The sequence below is a fragment of the Podarcis melisellensis genome (assembly GCF_964234715.1).
Source record: "Podarcis melisellensis genome assembly, chromosome: 17".
NCBI lineage: Eukaryota > Metazoa > Chordata > Lepidosauria > Squamata > Lacertidae > Podarcis > Podarcis melisellensis.
Genome location: NC_138534.1, coordinates 38,592,466 through 38,604,580, shown reverse-complemented (window position 1 = coordinate 38,604,580; position 12,115 = coordinate 38,592,466). Strand labels below are relative to the sequence as shown.

General features: G+C 49.4%; 1 protein-coding gene and 1 long non-coding RNA gene across 2 annotated transcripts in view; one reads left to right on the top strand and one right to left on the bottom strand.

The window, feature by feature from the left end:
* The window catches only part of LOC309360446, a 359,212-nt gene that overhangs the window by 34,013 nt on the left and 313,084 nt on the right, over positions 1-12,115 (top strand). The gene's annotated exons all lie outside the window — the stretch shown is intronic.
* The window catches only part of CLSTN3 (calsyntenin 3), a 41,190-nt gene that overhangs the window by 4,200 nt on the left and 24,875 nt on the right, over positions 1-12,115 (bottom strand). The window contains exons 7-15 of the mRNA XM_081893918.1: positions 11,272-11,541; positions 9,946-10,058; positions 9,686-9,848; positions 8,799-8,855; positions 7,059-7,216; positions 6,712-6,860; positions 4,972-5,198; positions 2,247-2,417; positions 108-253 (exon numbers count right to left, since the gene is read on the bottom strand). Coding sequence (XP_081750044.1) covers positions 108-253; positions 2,247-2,417; positions 4,972-5,198; positions 6,712-6,860; positions 7,059-7,216; positions 8,799-8,855; positions 9,686-9,848; positions 9,946-10,058; positions 11,272-11,541 — 1,454 coding nt within the window. The remainder of the gene's footprint in view (positions 1-107; positions 254-2,246; positions 2,418-4,971; positions 5,199-6,711; positions 6,861-7,058; positions 7,217-8,798; positions 8,856-9,685; positions 9,849-9,945; positions 10,059-11,271; positions 11,542-12,115) is intronic.

Genomic DNA, 12,115 nt, shown 5'->3' with positions numbered 1-12,115 from the left:
GAAACCCGCATTCGGGATTCTTGGTTCCGGGCTGCTGACAGCCACCTCAGCCTCAGCCCGATTCGCAGACGTTTTGAATTCCACGCCCTCCCTTGCGGTGCGCTTACCTCAACGGTGAACTCGTTGCTGGAGTAACGGCCGTTCATCTCGGTGCAAGAAAGGCGGAATTTCCTCTCATAAAGGGCGGCGCCGTGATGGATGCAATAGGAGACTTGGCGAAGGATCTCCTCATAGACAGCAATGCTTTCCACGCCTAGAAAAGGGGAAAGATACCCAGGCGGAGGTCAGGGGTGGGAGGGGAGGGTTAAAGCTTCCAAGCTGGCTGAGCTCAGGCTTTGCAATATAAACTAAACTTCCCATGCAAAACCCTGCTTTATCACTGCAAAACAGAGGTGGCTGAAAGTGCATATAAGTGCTTAAATTCTCCCTTGCAAGTTAGGTAAGGAAAAGGGACCCCTGACCATTAGGTCCAGTCGTGGCCGACTCTAGGGTTGCGGCGCTCATCTCGCTTTATTGGCCGAGGGAGCCAGCGTACAGCTTCCGGGTCATGTGGCCAGCATGACTAAGTCGCTTCTGGTGAACCAGTGCAGCGCACAGAAATGCCGTTTGCCTTCCCGCCGGAGTGGTACCTATTTATCTACTTGCACTTTGACGTGCTTTCGAACTGCTAGGTTGGCAGGAGCAGGGACCGAGCAATGGGAGCTCACCCCGTCACGGGGATTCGAACTGCCGACCTTCTGATCAGCAAGTCCTAGGCTCTGTGGTTTAACCCGCAGCAAGTTACTGCAAGCCTTGCAAGTTACTGCTCCTTCATTCCACCTTTCCCCATTGCACAGTTTACCTCATAAATACATCTTTATCTCATAAATAAGCATCTCGAATTCAGGGTCAGGAATGAAGCCATAGCAGGGAAGTGGGGGAGATAATGGGTGGGGAAGGATTAAGCATTACCCTCTCTGCTTCTTCACTTCAAATCATCCAGTTCACACACAGTTGTCAATAAGACAGAGCCTATCAGGCTTCTAGCCTACCCAGATACCTAGAATGCGGGTGTGTTTCTAGTTTCCTGCTGGTTTTATTTCATACTATTAAATTTTAGTGGGTTGGTTTTTTTTACTAATAATTTTATTGCTTGATTCCTTTCAAAAGCCGCTTTGAAGTTTTTTAAAATATATATATAATCATGAGGTAAATAAATTCCATGTTTAAACCCTCTCCCAACCCCTGTTGCAGTTTACTTCCCTGAAGTCTGCTTTTCTTGCTCCCCCGCCCCCCCCCCCCCGGTAACCAAACTCACTTTCAGTACTGGTGCTTAGATAAGAGACAGAAATACCTGGATAGAGAGATACAGGGAAGGTGGGAGGAGGGGTCTGTGTACATGTGCCACTGCACAACTCATTTGTCATTGAAATCCAACTCACGCCCACCCACCTACCCTCTTCGTAGATCAGTGTTTCCCAAACTTGGGTCTCCGGCAGTTTTTGGACTACAAGTCCCATCATCCGCAGCTAGCAAGATCACTGGTCAGGGATGATGGGGATTGTAGTCCGGAAAACAGCTGGAGACCCAAGTTTGGGAAGCACTGTTATAGATGATTGGGGCAGATCTGGCTTTAACAAACCACTACCAGTAGTTTGGAAGGGACGCGGGTGGTGCTGTGGGTTAAACCACAGAGCCTAGGATTTGCCAATCAGAAGGTCGGTGGTTTGAATCCCCGCGACAGGGTGAGCTCCCATTGTTCGGTCCCCACTCCTGCCAACCTAGCAGTTTGAAAGCACATCAAAGTGAAAGTAGATAAATAGGTACTGCTCCGGCGGGAAGGTAAACGGCGTTTCCGTGCGCTGCTCTGGTTCGCCAGAAGTGGCTTAGTCATGCTGGCCACATGACCCGGAAGCTGTATGCCGGCTCCCTTGGCCAATAAAGTGAGATGAGTGCCGCAACCCCAGAGTCGGCCACGACTGGACCTAATGGTCAGGGGCCCCTTTACCTTACCAGTGAGGACATGAATAACAGAATCATAGATCTGTAGAGCTGGAAGTGACCATGAGGGTCATCCAGTGCAACATGGGTCTCAAACCCCTCATCCTGAGATTAAGAATTCCATGCTCTACCGTCTGAACCATCCCAGCGTATGGGATATATGAAAGCTATCGGTTGGGTAACCAGGGCTTTATCATCCCAGGAACCCTTCAGCATGTCCAGACTGTGTTGTGATGGAGAAGGTTGAGGCCAGAAAAGATGCACACCTGTGACGCTGAGGTAGGCAGAGGTGTTGATGAGCTCCAGGCCTCGCTGCTGCAGGGAGGCTCCATCTAAGACCAGGTACTCCCTCTCAGGGTCCAGGTCCTCTCCGACCAGGGATATCTCGCAACCATCCAGATTGTGAACAATCTCGTCCGACATCCGCGTATCTGCCACTGCAAGGGAGAGAAGGCAGGGAAGACTTATGAGAGAAGGGAGGGAACTGCATTTATTTGTTGCATCCACACTCTACCCTTCCTCCCAAGGAGCCTCCAGAGATGCATTTAAGCCGCTCTACTAAGCGGTTTGCATCAAAATATAGGTTTGGCCAGGAAACTTATATTGTAGAGGTGAGCACATACAGTGGTTAGAGGTGCTGATAGGTTTCGGGAGGGGGGGCAAGGAAGATGGCCTCTGGGGCCCCCTCACACCACACCCCTTTCTCTGCACCCTCATCACTAGTTACCATCCTGATAAGAAATCAGTGAGAAACAGGGAGAATCAGTGGCATAGCATGGGTTGTCAGCACCCGGGGCAAGGCAAGTAATTTGCACCCCCAAACCCGTGGATTTGCGCTCCCTAACCCGTGGATTTGCGCCCCCTAACCCTAACCCCCAGATGTTGCGCCCAGTGCGGCCGGCCCCCCTGCACCCCCACGCTACGCCACTGGGGGGAATAGGATAACTTTCTTTCACTCTCTAGAAACAAAAAGGGGATCATTCTCCTGCCTGGCTTTCTGCTTCTTATTGTACCTTTCTGCTTCTCTAACCTTTCTTGAAAACAAACAGCTTACACCCATTCAGTATAGAAAGGGGAACAGAGAGACGGCCTGCATATTTTATTTTATTTAAATTTTATTTATTGCATTGCATTGCATTTCTGTACCACTTAATCAACAAAACCTCTAAGCTGTTTGCATAAAATATGAATTAAAAATACTGATGAAATGAGATATAAAAACAAATTGACCTAAGCAATTAAAAAATACAAAACTGATTTCCTCCCCCCCCCCCCGCCGGTCTGGCTTAATCTCCATTCGAGTTTCTTGCTCCCTCACTGTCCTCAGTGGCTTCCCTGCCCTATTTGCCCTTGATTTTACTTCCTAATTTTAAACCTCTTCACAATCTTTGCCATCTACCTCTCTCTCTTCTCTTCCATCTCCTTACACACCTCCCAACCTCATTAAAGCAGCTGATGAAGTTTTGATTCCTTCCTATTCTCTTGTTCCCAGCTCCATTTCTCTCTCCGCTCCTTGGGGGGAAAGGCAGATGTAAAGCAAAAAGAGTTATCATCACAGCATGTCTCTCTGCCACCGGGAGCCTGGATTCAGAAATGAAATGGCAGACATGTACAATAGGGAACCGTACAGCTGGTCTTGCTCAGCTGCTGGTCTAGTCCCTCGGCCCATGCTTCAGGTGGGCTTCCCAAGTTTAAAAGCTTTGCATAGGCTCACATATATAAAAGGACATTTTTAAAAGATATGTGCCAAACAACTCCCAGGAAAGGAGGAGGGCTGTTCGGTGACATCACAGAGGGCCGCCAATCAGCCTGGTTCTACTTCACATTTGCAGAATCACTATTTCAGGGCTTAACCCTGGAGAAGAACAAATATGTATGGATGAAAGACAGGAGGAGCGCTCCGAAATAATTGCCTCTGTCTTTGTCCTTACTACTTTTGGAATACGCTCGCACTCAGTCTTCGTCTCACCTCTTTTCCAAAGATCCTAACTGCTCCTGCCCCTCATCTTTCCTCCCTTTTCATTCTATGCTGGTTAGCCATCCCTTCCCCACCCCTTCTCAGCTTCCTCTTTTTGTTTCTGGCTTTCCATGCCATAGCAATCCCCATTTCCTCAATCCAGGGAACATTGGGAACTGTAGTTCTGTGAATGAGTTTAAGGATCTCCGAGCAGCCTCCACAAACTATAGTTTCCAGGAACCAACATGACAATTATGCTATATGACTGTGTGTTCTTTCTATACAGTGTTTCGCATTTCAGACGCTGGAGAAGTATGTTGTTGTTTAGTCGTTTAGTTGTGTCCGACTCTTCCTGACCCCCTGGACCAGAGCACGCCAGGCACTCCTGTCTTCCACTGCCTCCCTCATGCTGGTAGCTTCGAGAACACTGTCCCACCATCTCGTCCTCTGTTGTCCCCTTCTCCTTGTGCCCTCCATGTTTCCCAACACCAGGGTCTTTTCCAGGGAGTCTTCTCTTCTCATGAGGTGGCCAAAGTCTTGGAGCGTCAGCTTCAGGATCTGTCCTTCCAGTGAGCACTCAGGGCTGATTTCCTTCAGAATGGAGAGGTTGGATCTTCTTGCAGTCCATGGGACTCTCAAGAGTCTCCTCCAGCACCATAATTCAAAAGCATCCATTCTTCGGCCATCAGCCTTCTTTATGGTCCAGCTCTCACTTCCATACATCACTACTGGGAAAACCAGAGCTTGAACTATACGGACCTTTGTTGGCAAGGTGATGTCTCTGCTTTTTCTCTGGAGAAGTATAATTATTATAAATGGAAAAAAGAATATGTTAAATGGTCTCAAGAGGGTTTTGTTCATATTACTAGGGCTGGGAAGTCCATATCCTTCCAGGATCAGATTGGTAAAATGTGACACTTCCTGCTTCTAGCAAAACTGCTTGCTTTTTCTGCTTCTGTTGCCTTGGTTGTCACACAAACACACACAAACAGCCCTGAGCTGCTACAGCATCTCTACCGAAGCGCTCAGCTCACCTGTGCCGTGCCAGCTCTCATCCTTCTTGGGCTCTACCTGATGTGAAATGGAGCAAGAAATCTGGAGGTCAGGAAAGAGAGGGACTCCCTCTGGACCTTCGAAGTCGGAGACAGGCCGGGCAAAGTGAGAACTGCCGCTCAGTAAGATCTGAGGAGCATCAGGCTGAAGCACAACCACGTAGCCCTCCACATCCGGGATGGAGACGCACGATTCCTCGCTGAAGCATCTAAGGGAAGACAGGAGAAAGCAACACCCCTTGATCCCAGTCTGAAAGGAGGCAGGATTCCCTTTTGGTCCTCAGCACCAAGGGACCCCTTTGTTTCTAAGAACACATTTTTATTTTTTAAAAAATGGATAGCCTATCCTTCCATGTAATCAGTGTCCTGGGCAGCTTGTATTTAAAGCAATTCCATTAAACACTTGTAAAATAAAGAGTAAGAAACACAAGTGCAGAAAATAAAAGCAGCCTGAGAACAAGGGGCTAGCTAGCTCTCCTTGGTGGTAGACTCTCTGATTATGTTGCTAGCTATCCAAGCCTATTGTGGAAATCCCACCATTATCTTTCAGGGGAATTAAATCTCAGCTACCCATTTCCACAAAGCATGCTCACATGAACCAGTAAGTGCCATTCCTCCCTGCTTTCTTTCTGCAGAGCAAAGCAGGATTCTTATAAGTACTCGAACTATCAATCCAGAGTTGTTGAAAGCAAAAGCAGCAGCAAGGGGAACAACACACACCAAACAGGCAAGATGAGACTCTTAATGGAGCCACATGGCTTCTGCTGGGTATGTGGAACTTCAAAGCTTGCGCACCCTGTCGCCACCTGAAGTCTCTTTTGCATCTCTAATCCAATACTAATGCCGTGCCGTGAGCTGAAAGTGCGGGCTAAGCTACAGGGCCTGGAGTTATTTAAGTGAAGTGATGTGCTTCAGATTTTGTGCATTAAAGGTATCATGCACACACACCCTCAGGCTAAGCTTCTGTTGGATTCTGTAAAGTCCCACATACCATGGTACCGTGGCAGTACCAGATTTATGTATAAGCTAAACAAGCTCTAGCTTAGGGCCCCACTCTCTTGGGGCCCCCCAAAAAAATTAAAGGAAAAGAAACCTGGATGTACAGTTCCAAAATATAAAATAAAAAGGAAATAAAACCTAAATACAGCAACAATGTTTTGTGTTGTGTAGGCTCCTATTTGTTATGTGCAAATGGCTTTAGATACCTATTAGGTCCATAAATTACCATATAGCATATATTCAATACAAAAAACAGCAACAATGTGTTGTTGACAGAGGGCAGCTGGACATATAAAGAGCCCCATTACCTTCAGTAGCTTAGGGCCTCATCAAACCTAAATCTGCCCCTGTACCTTGGTTCTTCAGCTTAATCCATTCCGGGAGTCTGTTCAACTCCCAAAACTATTCAAAAACCAAGGCGTGGCTTCCGATTGGCTGCAGGAGCTTCCTGCACTCTAGTGGAAGCCGTGTCGGATGTTCAGCTTCCAAAAAAAAGTTTGCAAAGCGAAACACTTATTTCCGGGTTTGCGACCTTTGGGAGCCAATTTGTTCAACAACTAAGCCGTTCGAGAACCAAAGTACCACTGTATATACAATGGTGAAACTGAACAAAGAAGTAAAGCTGTAATAATCTAAGCAGCAGATCAACTAAAAAAGTAAGGCTCTGCTTGCTAAAGACCAGAAGGATGCAGGTTACGATGCCGCCGAAGCTTTGACACTCACTTGACAGTCGTGGTGAGCTTGAGGGGTCGGACTCCTGGCGTAGCGAAGCGCAGCGAGTTCATGTAGGCGACGTGCTGGATGGCGTGGTTGAAGGTTTCCACATCGTCACCCTCCAAGGTGAGGAGAGACTGGGAGGGGTTGACGTGAACCTGCAGGGGAAGGAGGAAGCCAAGGGGCTTTGAGGCAAGGGCTCGGGCTGGTGGGCCGAGACACACGGACGCAGGAGAACACAAGGAGATTCTGCAGGAGGCAGGAGCAGGCAGGAAGCCAGGCCAAGGTGCTAGCAGAGGGAAGGAAGGGAGGTCATGCCACCAGAGGGCAAGGGGGGTGGGCGCTTCCGGGTGTACCTTCATCCCTTTGCCAAGGCTGTCAAAGTCGCTGTAGTCTAGCCCTTCGCGACAGGCATAGAGACACTCTATCACCTCCCGGCTCTCCAGACTGCCGGGGCGCGCAGTGAAGCCAGCCAGGTAACCGTGGAAGTAGTGGTGAATCAGCAGAGGGTCTCCTAGGGGGGATACAGGAGGAGGGATGGTGTGAGAGACAGATGGAGAGAAAGGGGGAGAAGAGAACACAGACCACAGAGGAGGAGGAGAAGGAGGTGGAAGATGCAGGTGGGAGGAGAAGCAAAAGAAGGAGGAAGGAGAGTGGGGAGTCTTGGATACGCAGCCAGCTGAGAAAGAGGGAGACCGCAGCCCAGGAGCTGGGGGTGGCGAGGAAAGGGGACAGACCTTGTTTCCTCTTTGTGGTTTCAGAGAGTTCGTGAGGAGGAAAAATTGCCCCGAAGACCATTTGAGGCAATGTGGTGGCGAAAGGCAAAAAAGTGGGATTCTCGAAAGGTAACACTCTTTCCACACACAACATCATGATCATCAACTTTATTTAGACATACATACATAGGGACGCGGGTGGCGCTGTGGCTTAAACCACAGAGCCTAGGACTTGCTGATCAGAAGGTTGGCGGTTCAAATCCCCGTGACGGGGTGAGCTCCCGTTGCTCGGTCCCTGCTCCTGCCAACCTAGCAGTTCGAAAGCACGTCAAAGTGCAAGTAGATAAATAGGTACCACTCTGGCGGGAAGGTAAGCAGCATTTCTGTGCGCTGGTCTGGTTCGCCAGAAGTGGCTTGGTCATGCTGGCCACATGACCCGGAAGCTGTCTGCAGACAAACGCCAGCTCCCTCGGCCCATAGAGCGAGATGAGCGGCGCAACCCCAGAGTCGGTCACGACTGGACCTAATGGTCAGGGGTACCTTTACCTTTACATACATATATACCCCACCCACCTGGCTGGGTTTCCCCAGCCACTCTGGGCGGCTCACAACAGAATATTAAAAATACGAAAAAACACCAAAGATTAAAAACTTCCCTAAACAGATGTCTTCTAAAAGTCAGATAGTTGTTTATTTCCTTGACATCTGATGCGAGAGCGTTCCACAGGACGGACGCTACTACCGAGAAGGCCCTCTGCCTGGTTCCCTGTAGCTTCACTTCTCACAGTGAGGGACCCACCAGAAGGCCCTTGGAGCTGGACCTCTGCTCCAAAAAATGTTAACCACATTGATGCAACTTATCAGTTACGATTGTTAGCTATCTGCCAATCACCCATTCCCACCACCCTTCTGAGTAATACCCCTCCCCACCTTCTCACTATATAGAAGGGTCTGGAAACTTCTGTTTCAGTGTATCTGAAGAAGTGTGCATGCACACGAAAGCTCATACCAAGAACTGACTTAGTTGGTCTTTAAGGTGCTACTGGAAGGATTTTTTTTTGTTTTGACTATGGCAGACCAACACGGCTACCTATCTGTGATTGTTTGGTTTGTTTGAACTGTATTTGTTAAAAATAATAAAAATTAGGGAAAGGAAAGAAAAAGCCTCTCACAGACCAGCTTTGTTCCACCTTCAGGCCCTCTCACAAACCACAGAGATTAAAACACCATCTTGCCCAGAAGAAGCTACATTGGCAAAGTCACCCAGGTGCCAAGACTTCCTTCCCAGAGGGGTGAGGGAAACGGAAATGGCCATGTACAGGGAATGGCATGCATGAAGAGAGGGGAGAGCCATGCGTGGTGACAGAGAAAGTCAACTACCTTGCCCCAGATCCGTGGCGTTCTCATTCACTTTGGCCTTTTCTTTGTTTCTTTCCTCTGCAAAACAGAAGTGAAATTCAAAATGTCGAACAAGAGTCACCCTTTGAGAGCTTCTTCGAACTCTCTCTACCAGTAAAAGTGAATAAGCAAATGAATTCTTTGCTGCCCTTTCATGACATCCAAAAGCACCTGCCTGAGGCTGCTGCCTCACTTTGCCTAATGACAGGGCTGGCCCTGCATGGGCAAATGAGCAGGGCCGTCTTTACCCAGGGGTGCAAGGGGTGTGGGGCACCCGGGCGCTGAATTCTGAGGGGCGCCAAATGTATACCCACTGTATACTGGTCCCTCTCGATCGGTGGCAGTGAAAAGCAATGGAGCCAAAATCCCCCCCCCATAGCATCAAATATTCCCGAGAGTTACAGGTGAGCTATTTCCCCTCTAAAAAAGTTAATTTGGGGGCGCTGGGTGGATCTTTGCACCCCAGTGGTACATATGCTAAAGGCGGCCCTGCGAATGAGGCAACCAAATTGTCACACCTCAGAGGTGCCATCTGTAGTTCGGGGAATAGGATATGAGACTTGTTGCAATCAAAGGAAGGGGGTGGCACTGCAGATTTGGGAAAGGGAACCATGAAGCCTTTCCAATGTTTCCAAGCTCGCTTTCTGGAAACTTGAAGGCCATTTCATTGGGAGTTTAGCATTGTAGCCTAAGTCAGTACGGCACATTATTTTAGGTTTTCCTCAAAGGAGCTGGGTGGACTGCTCCCCACCCCCCGGAACCATTTTAAACTTCAACATTTTTCAAAATTTGCATCCCTCTCTGAGTAACCCGAGAATACTGAGTCTCCACTTCCTCTGCCTATTTTCCAGTCACTCGGAAGTGCTCACCGGCCCAGCAGGCTCCGATCATGAGGGAAGATTCACGCCGTGGGGGATGGATGAGGCCGTTGTCGTGGATCAGCGCAGGGTCATAGGAGACGCCGTCTACGTAAAGCGTCACGGTGGGGAACTCAAGGTTCAGGGCATAGTGGTGCCACTCGTCATCGCAGACCTGCGGGAAGAAAAGGAGAGATCAGGACATACAGCGTCAGTGTCTGTCTGTCTGTGTGTTTGGAGAAGAACAACTAAGATGGCGGTCGTTTTCTCACCTGCTCCAGTTTCCAGAGGAACTTGACAGGCCTTGCGCTCTCCAGCAGGGGCCAGTAGAGGAAAGCTATGCGGCAGCCATGCACACCGAGGGAATAATGGGAGTATCCGTCCTCTGCAGATAGGGAAAGAGGCATCAGATACAGCAGTTATGGCCAGTCTGTCCTGATTCACCTATGGTCATTCTGCTCTCTCAGATGCTCCAACTGCCCTGGTTACTGGGGACAGTTCTGATACCCGTCCTTGGCAAAAAAAACCTCTGCCCCTGTTTTGTCCTGATCTGGCCCTCAGGGGTTAGATTTCTTCAGGGTGTTGTTGCAGTTTTCTTTTTTTTAATAAAACGTGTTGACCTGCACTTGTCCTTTCCCCTGGGTCTCTAGAAGTATTCCTCAGCTCCACCTCTGTCTCACATATTCTTAAGAAAGAAAACTTGCTGGAAGTTTGCTTTTCAGCAAACAAGGAGTCTAGGCAGAGGACAATTTGCATCTTTCAGGGTGCTCCAATAAAAATAGGCAAAGGTATACCTTACTTTACGGGTTGTTGTTGTTGTTGTTGTTTATTAAAAAAACCCTATTGTTAATAGTTAACTGTGCTATTCCACTGCAGCACAATTCCAGTATACCATTTAAAAAAATATTTTTTTTAATAAAACAAAAATAACAATACCAAAAAGGCTCCCCGCAGTACAGGGCAAGAGTACTGCAGCCTTATACCGTATTTTTTGCTCTATAAGACACACTTTTCCCCCTTCAAAAATTAAGGGGAAATGTGTGTGCGTCTTATGGAGCGAATGCAGGCTCCTTGGCTTCAGAGATAGCAACGTGAAGCCTCCGAAGCGCAGAGGGAGAGCTCCCCCCGCGCTCCGGAGGCTTCGCGTTGCTTTTGCTGAAGCCGCCCAAAGCCCCCGGAGTGCAACGGGAACTCCCGCTGCGCTCCGGAGGCTTCGGCAGCTATCCGCAAGCCTTCGGAGTGCAGCAGGAGTTCCCGCTGCCCTCCAAAGGCTTGCGGATGGCCGTCTGAAGCCTGGAGAGTGAGAGAGGTCAGTGCACACCGATCCCTCTTGCTCTCCAGGCTTTGCTTCGCTGGAGAGGCACTGCACAGTTTTCCCACTCTGCGCAGCGCCCCTTCAGCGAAGTGGGAGGAGAAATGGAAGGGGCTCCGTTTCTCCTGCCGCTTTGCTGAAGGGGCGCTGAGCAGAGAGGGGGAGAATGTGTTTTTTCCTGTTCTCCCCCTCCTATGGTCCGGGGCATCCTATAGAGCGAAAAATACGGTAGATGCTCCCTCCCCACCTATTCCGATATTTGCTATGGGAAGGAAATGGCTCTTACCACTTTGCATGGTGCTGCAGATCACGGTCTCTTCCTCCCTCTTGCCCTTGCTTGGTGTCACGCCGTGTTTCATCCACAGGGACAAGGTGAAATGGTCGCTCAGGCCTTCAAGGGCGCCGGTCCCACTCCCCATGGGCACCTGGGTTGCCTGGCTGCCATTGAACCAATAGATGAGGCTGCTGTCCTGGCTGTAATGGACTGAGAGCCGTGCCGTCCAGTTGGCCATGGGTCCAGGAACAGGGAGCAGGTCTACCTCACCTGTGGCAGCACCTGTCGAGGGCAAGAGAGGAAAATAAGAACAGAGGAGGCCCATCCGAAAACGGGTGGCTGGTGTCCTTCGCTAAGGGCAAGCCGAGACCAAGACACTTTGGTGCCTGATAATGGAAAATCCACAGGACACCTCTCTCCCCACTTCTGCTAATTAAGCAGGGGACACAATATACTAGAAATATTTCCAGTGAAATGTTGAGGAATGGCACAATGCAAAACCTGCAGTGCTCTGATGCAGCTCCTCTCCATCTCAATGGGCCTTGAGGAGGACAACTTAGCAGAAGAGTTTGGAATTTGATACCCCACTTTATCACTACCCTAAGGAGTCTCAAAGGGACGCAGGTGGCGCTGTGGGTTAAACCACAGAGCCTAGGACTTGCCGATCAGAAGGTTGGCGGTTCGAATCCCCGTGACGGGGTGAGCTCCCGTTGTTCGGTCCCTGCTCCTGCCAACCTAGCAGTTCGAGAGCACGCCAAAGTGCAGGTAGATAAATAGGTACCGCTCCAGCGGGAAGGTAAACGGCATTTCCGTGTGCTGCTCTGGTTTGCCAGAAGTGGCTTAGTCAGGCTGGCCA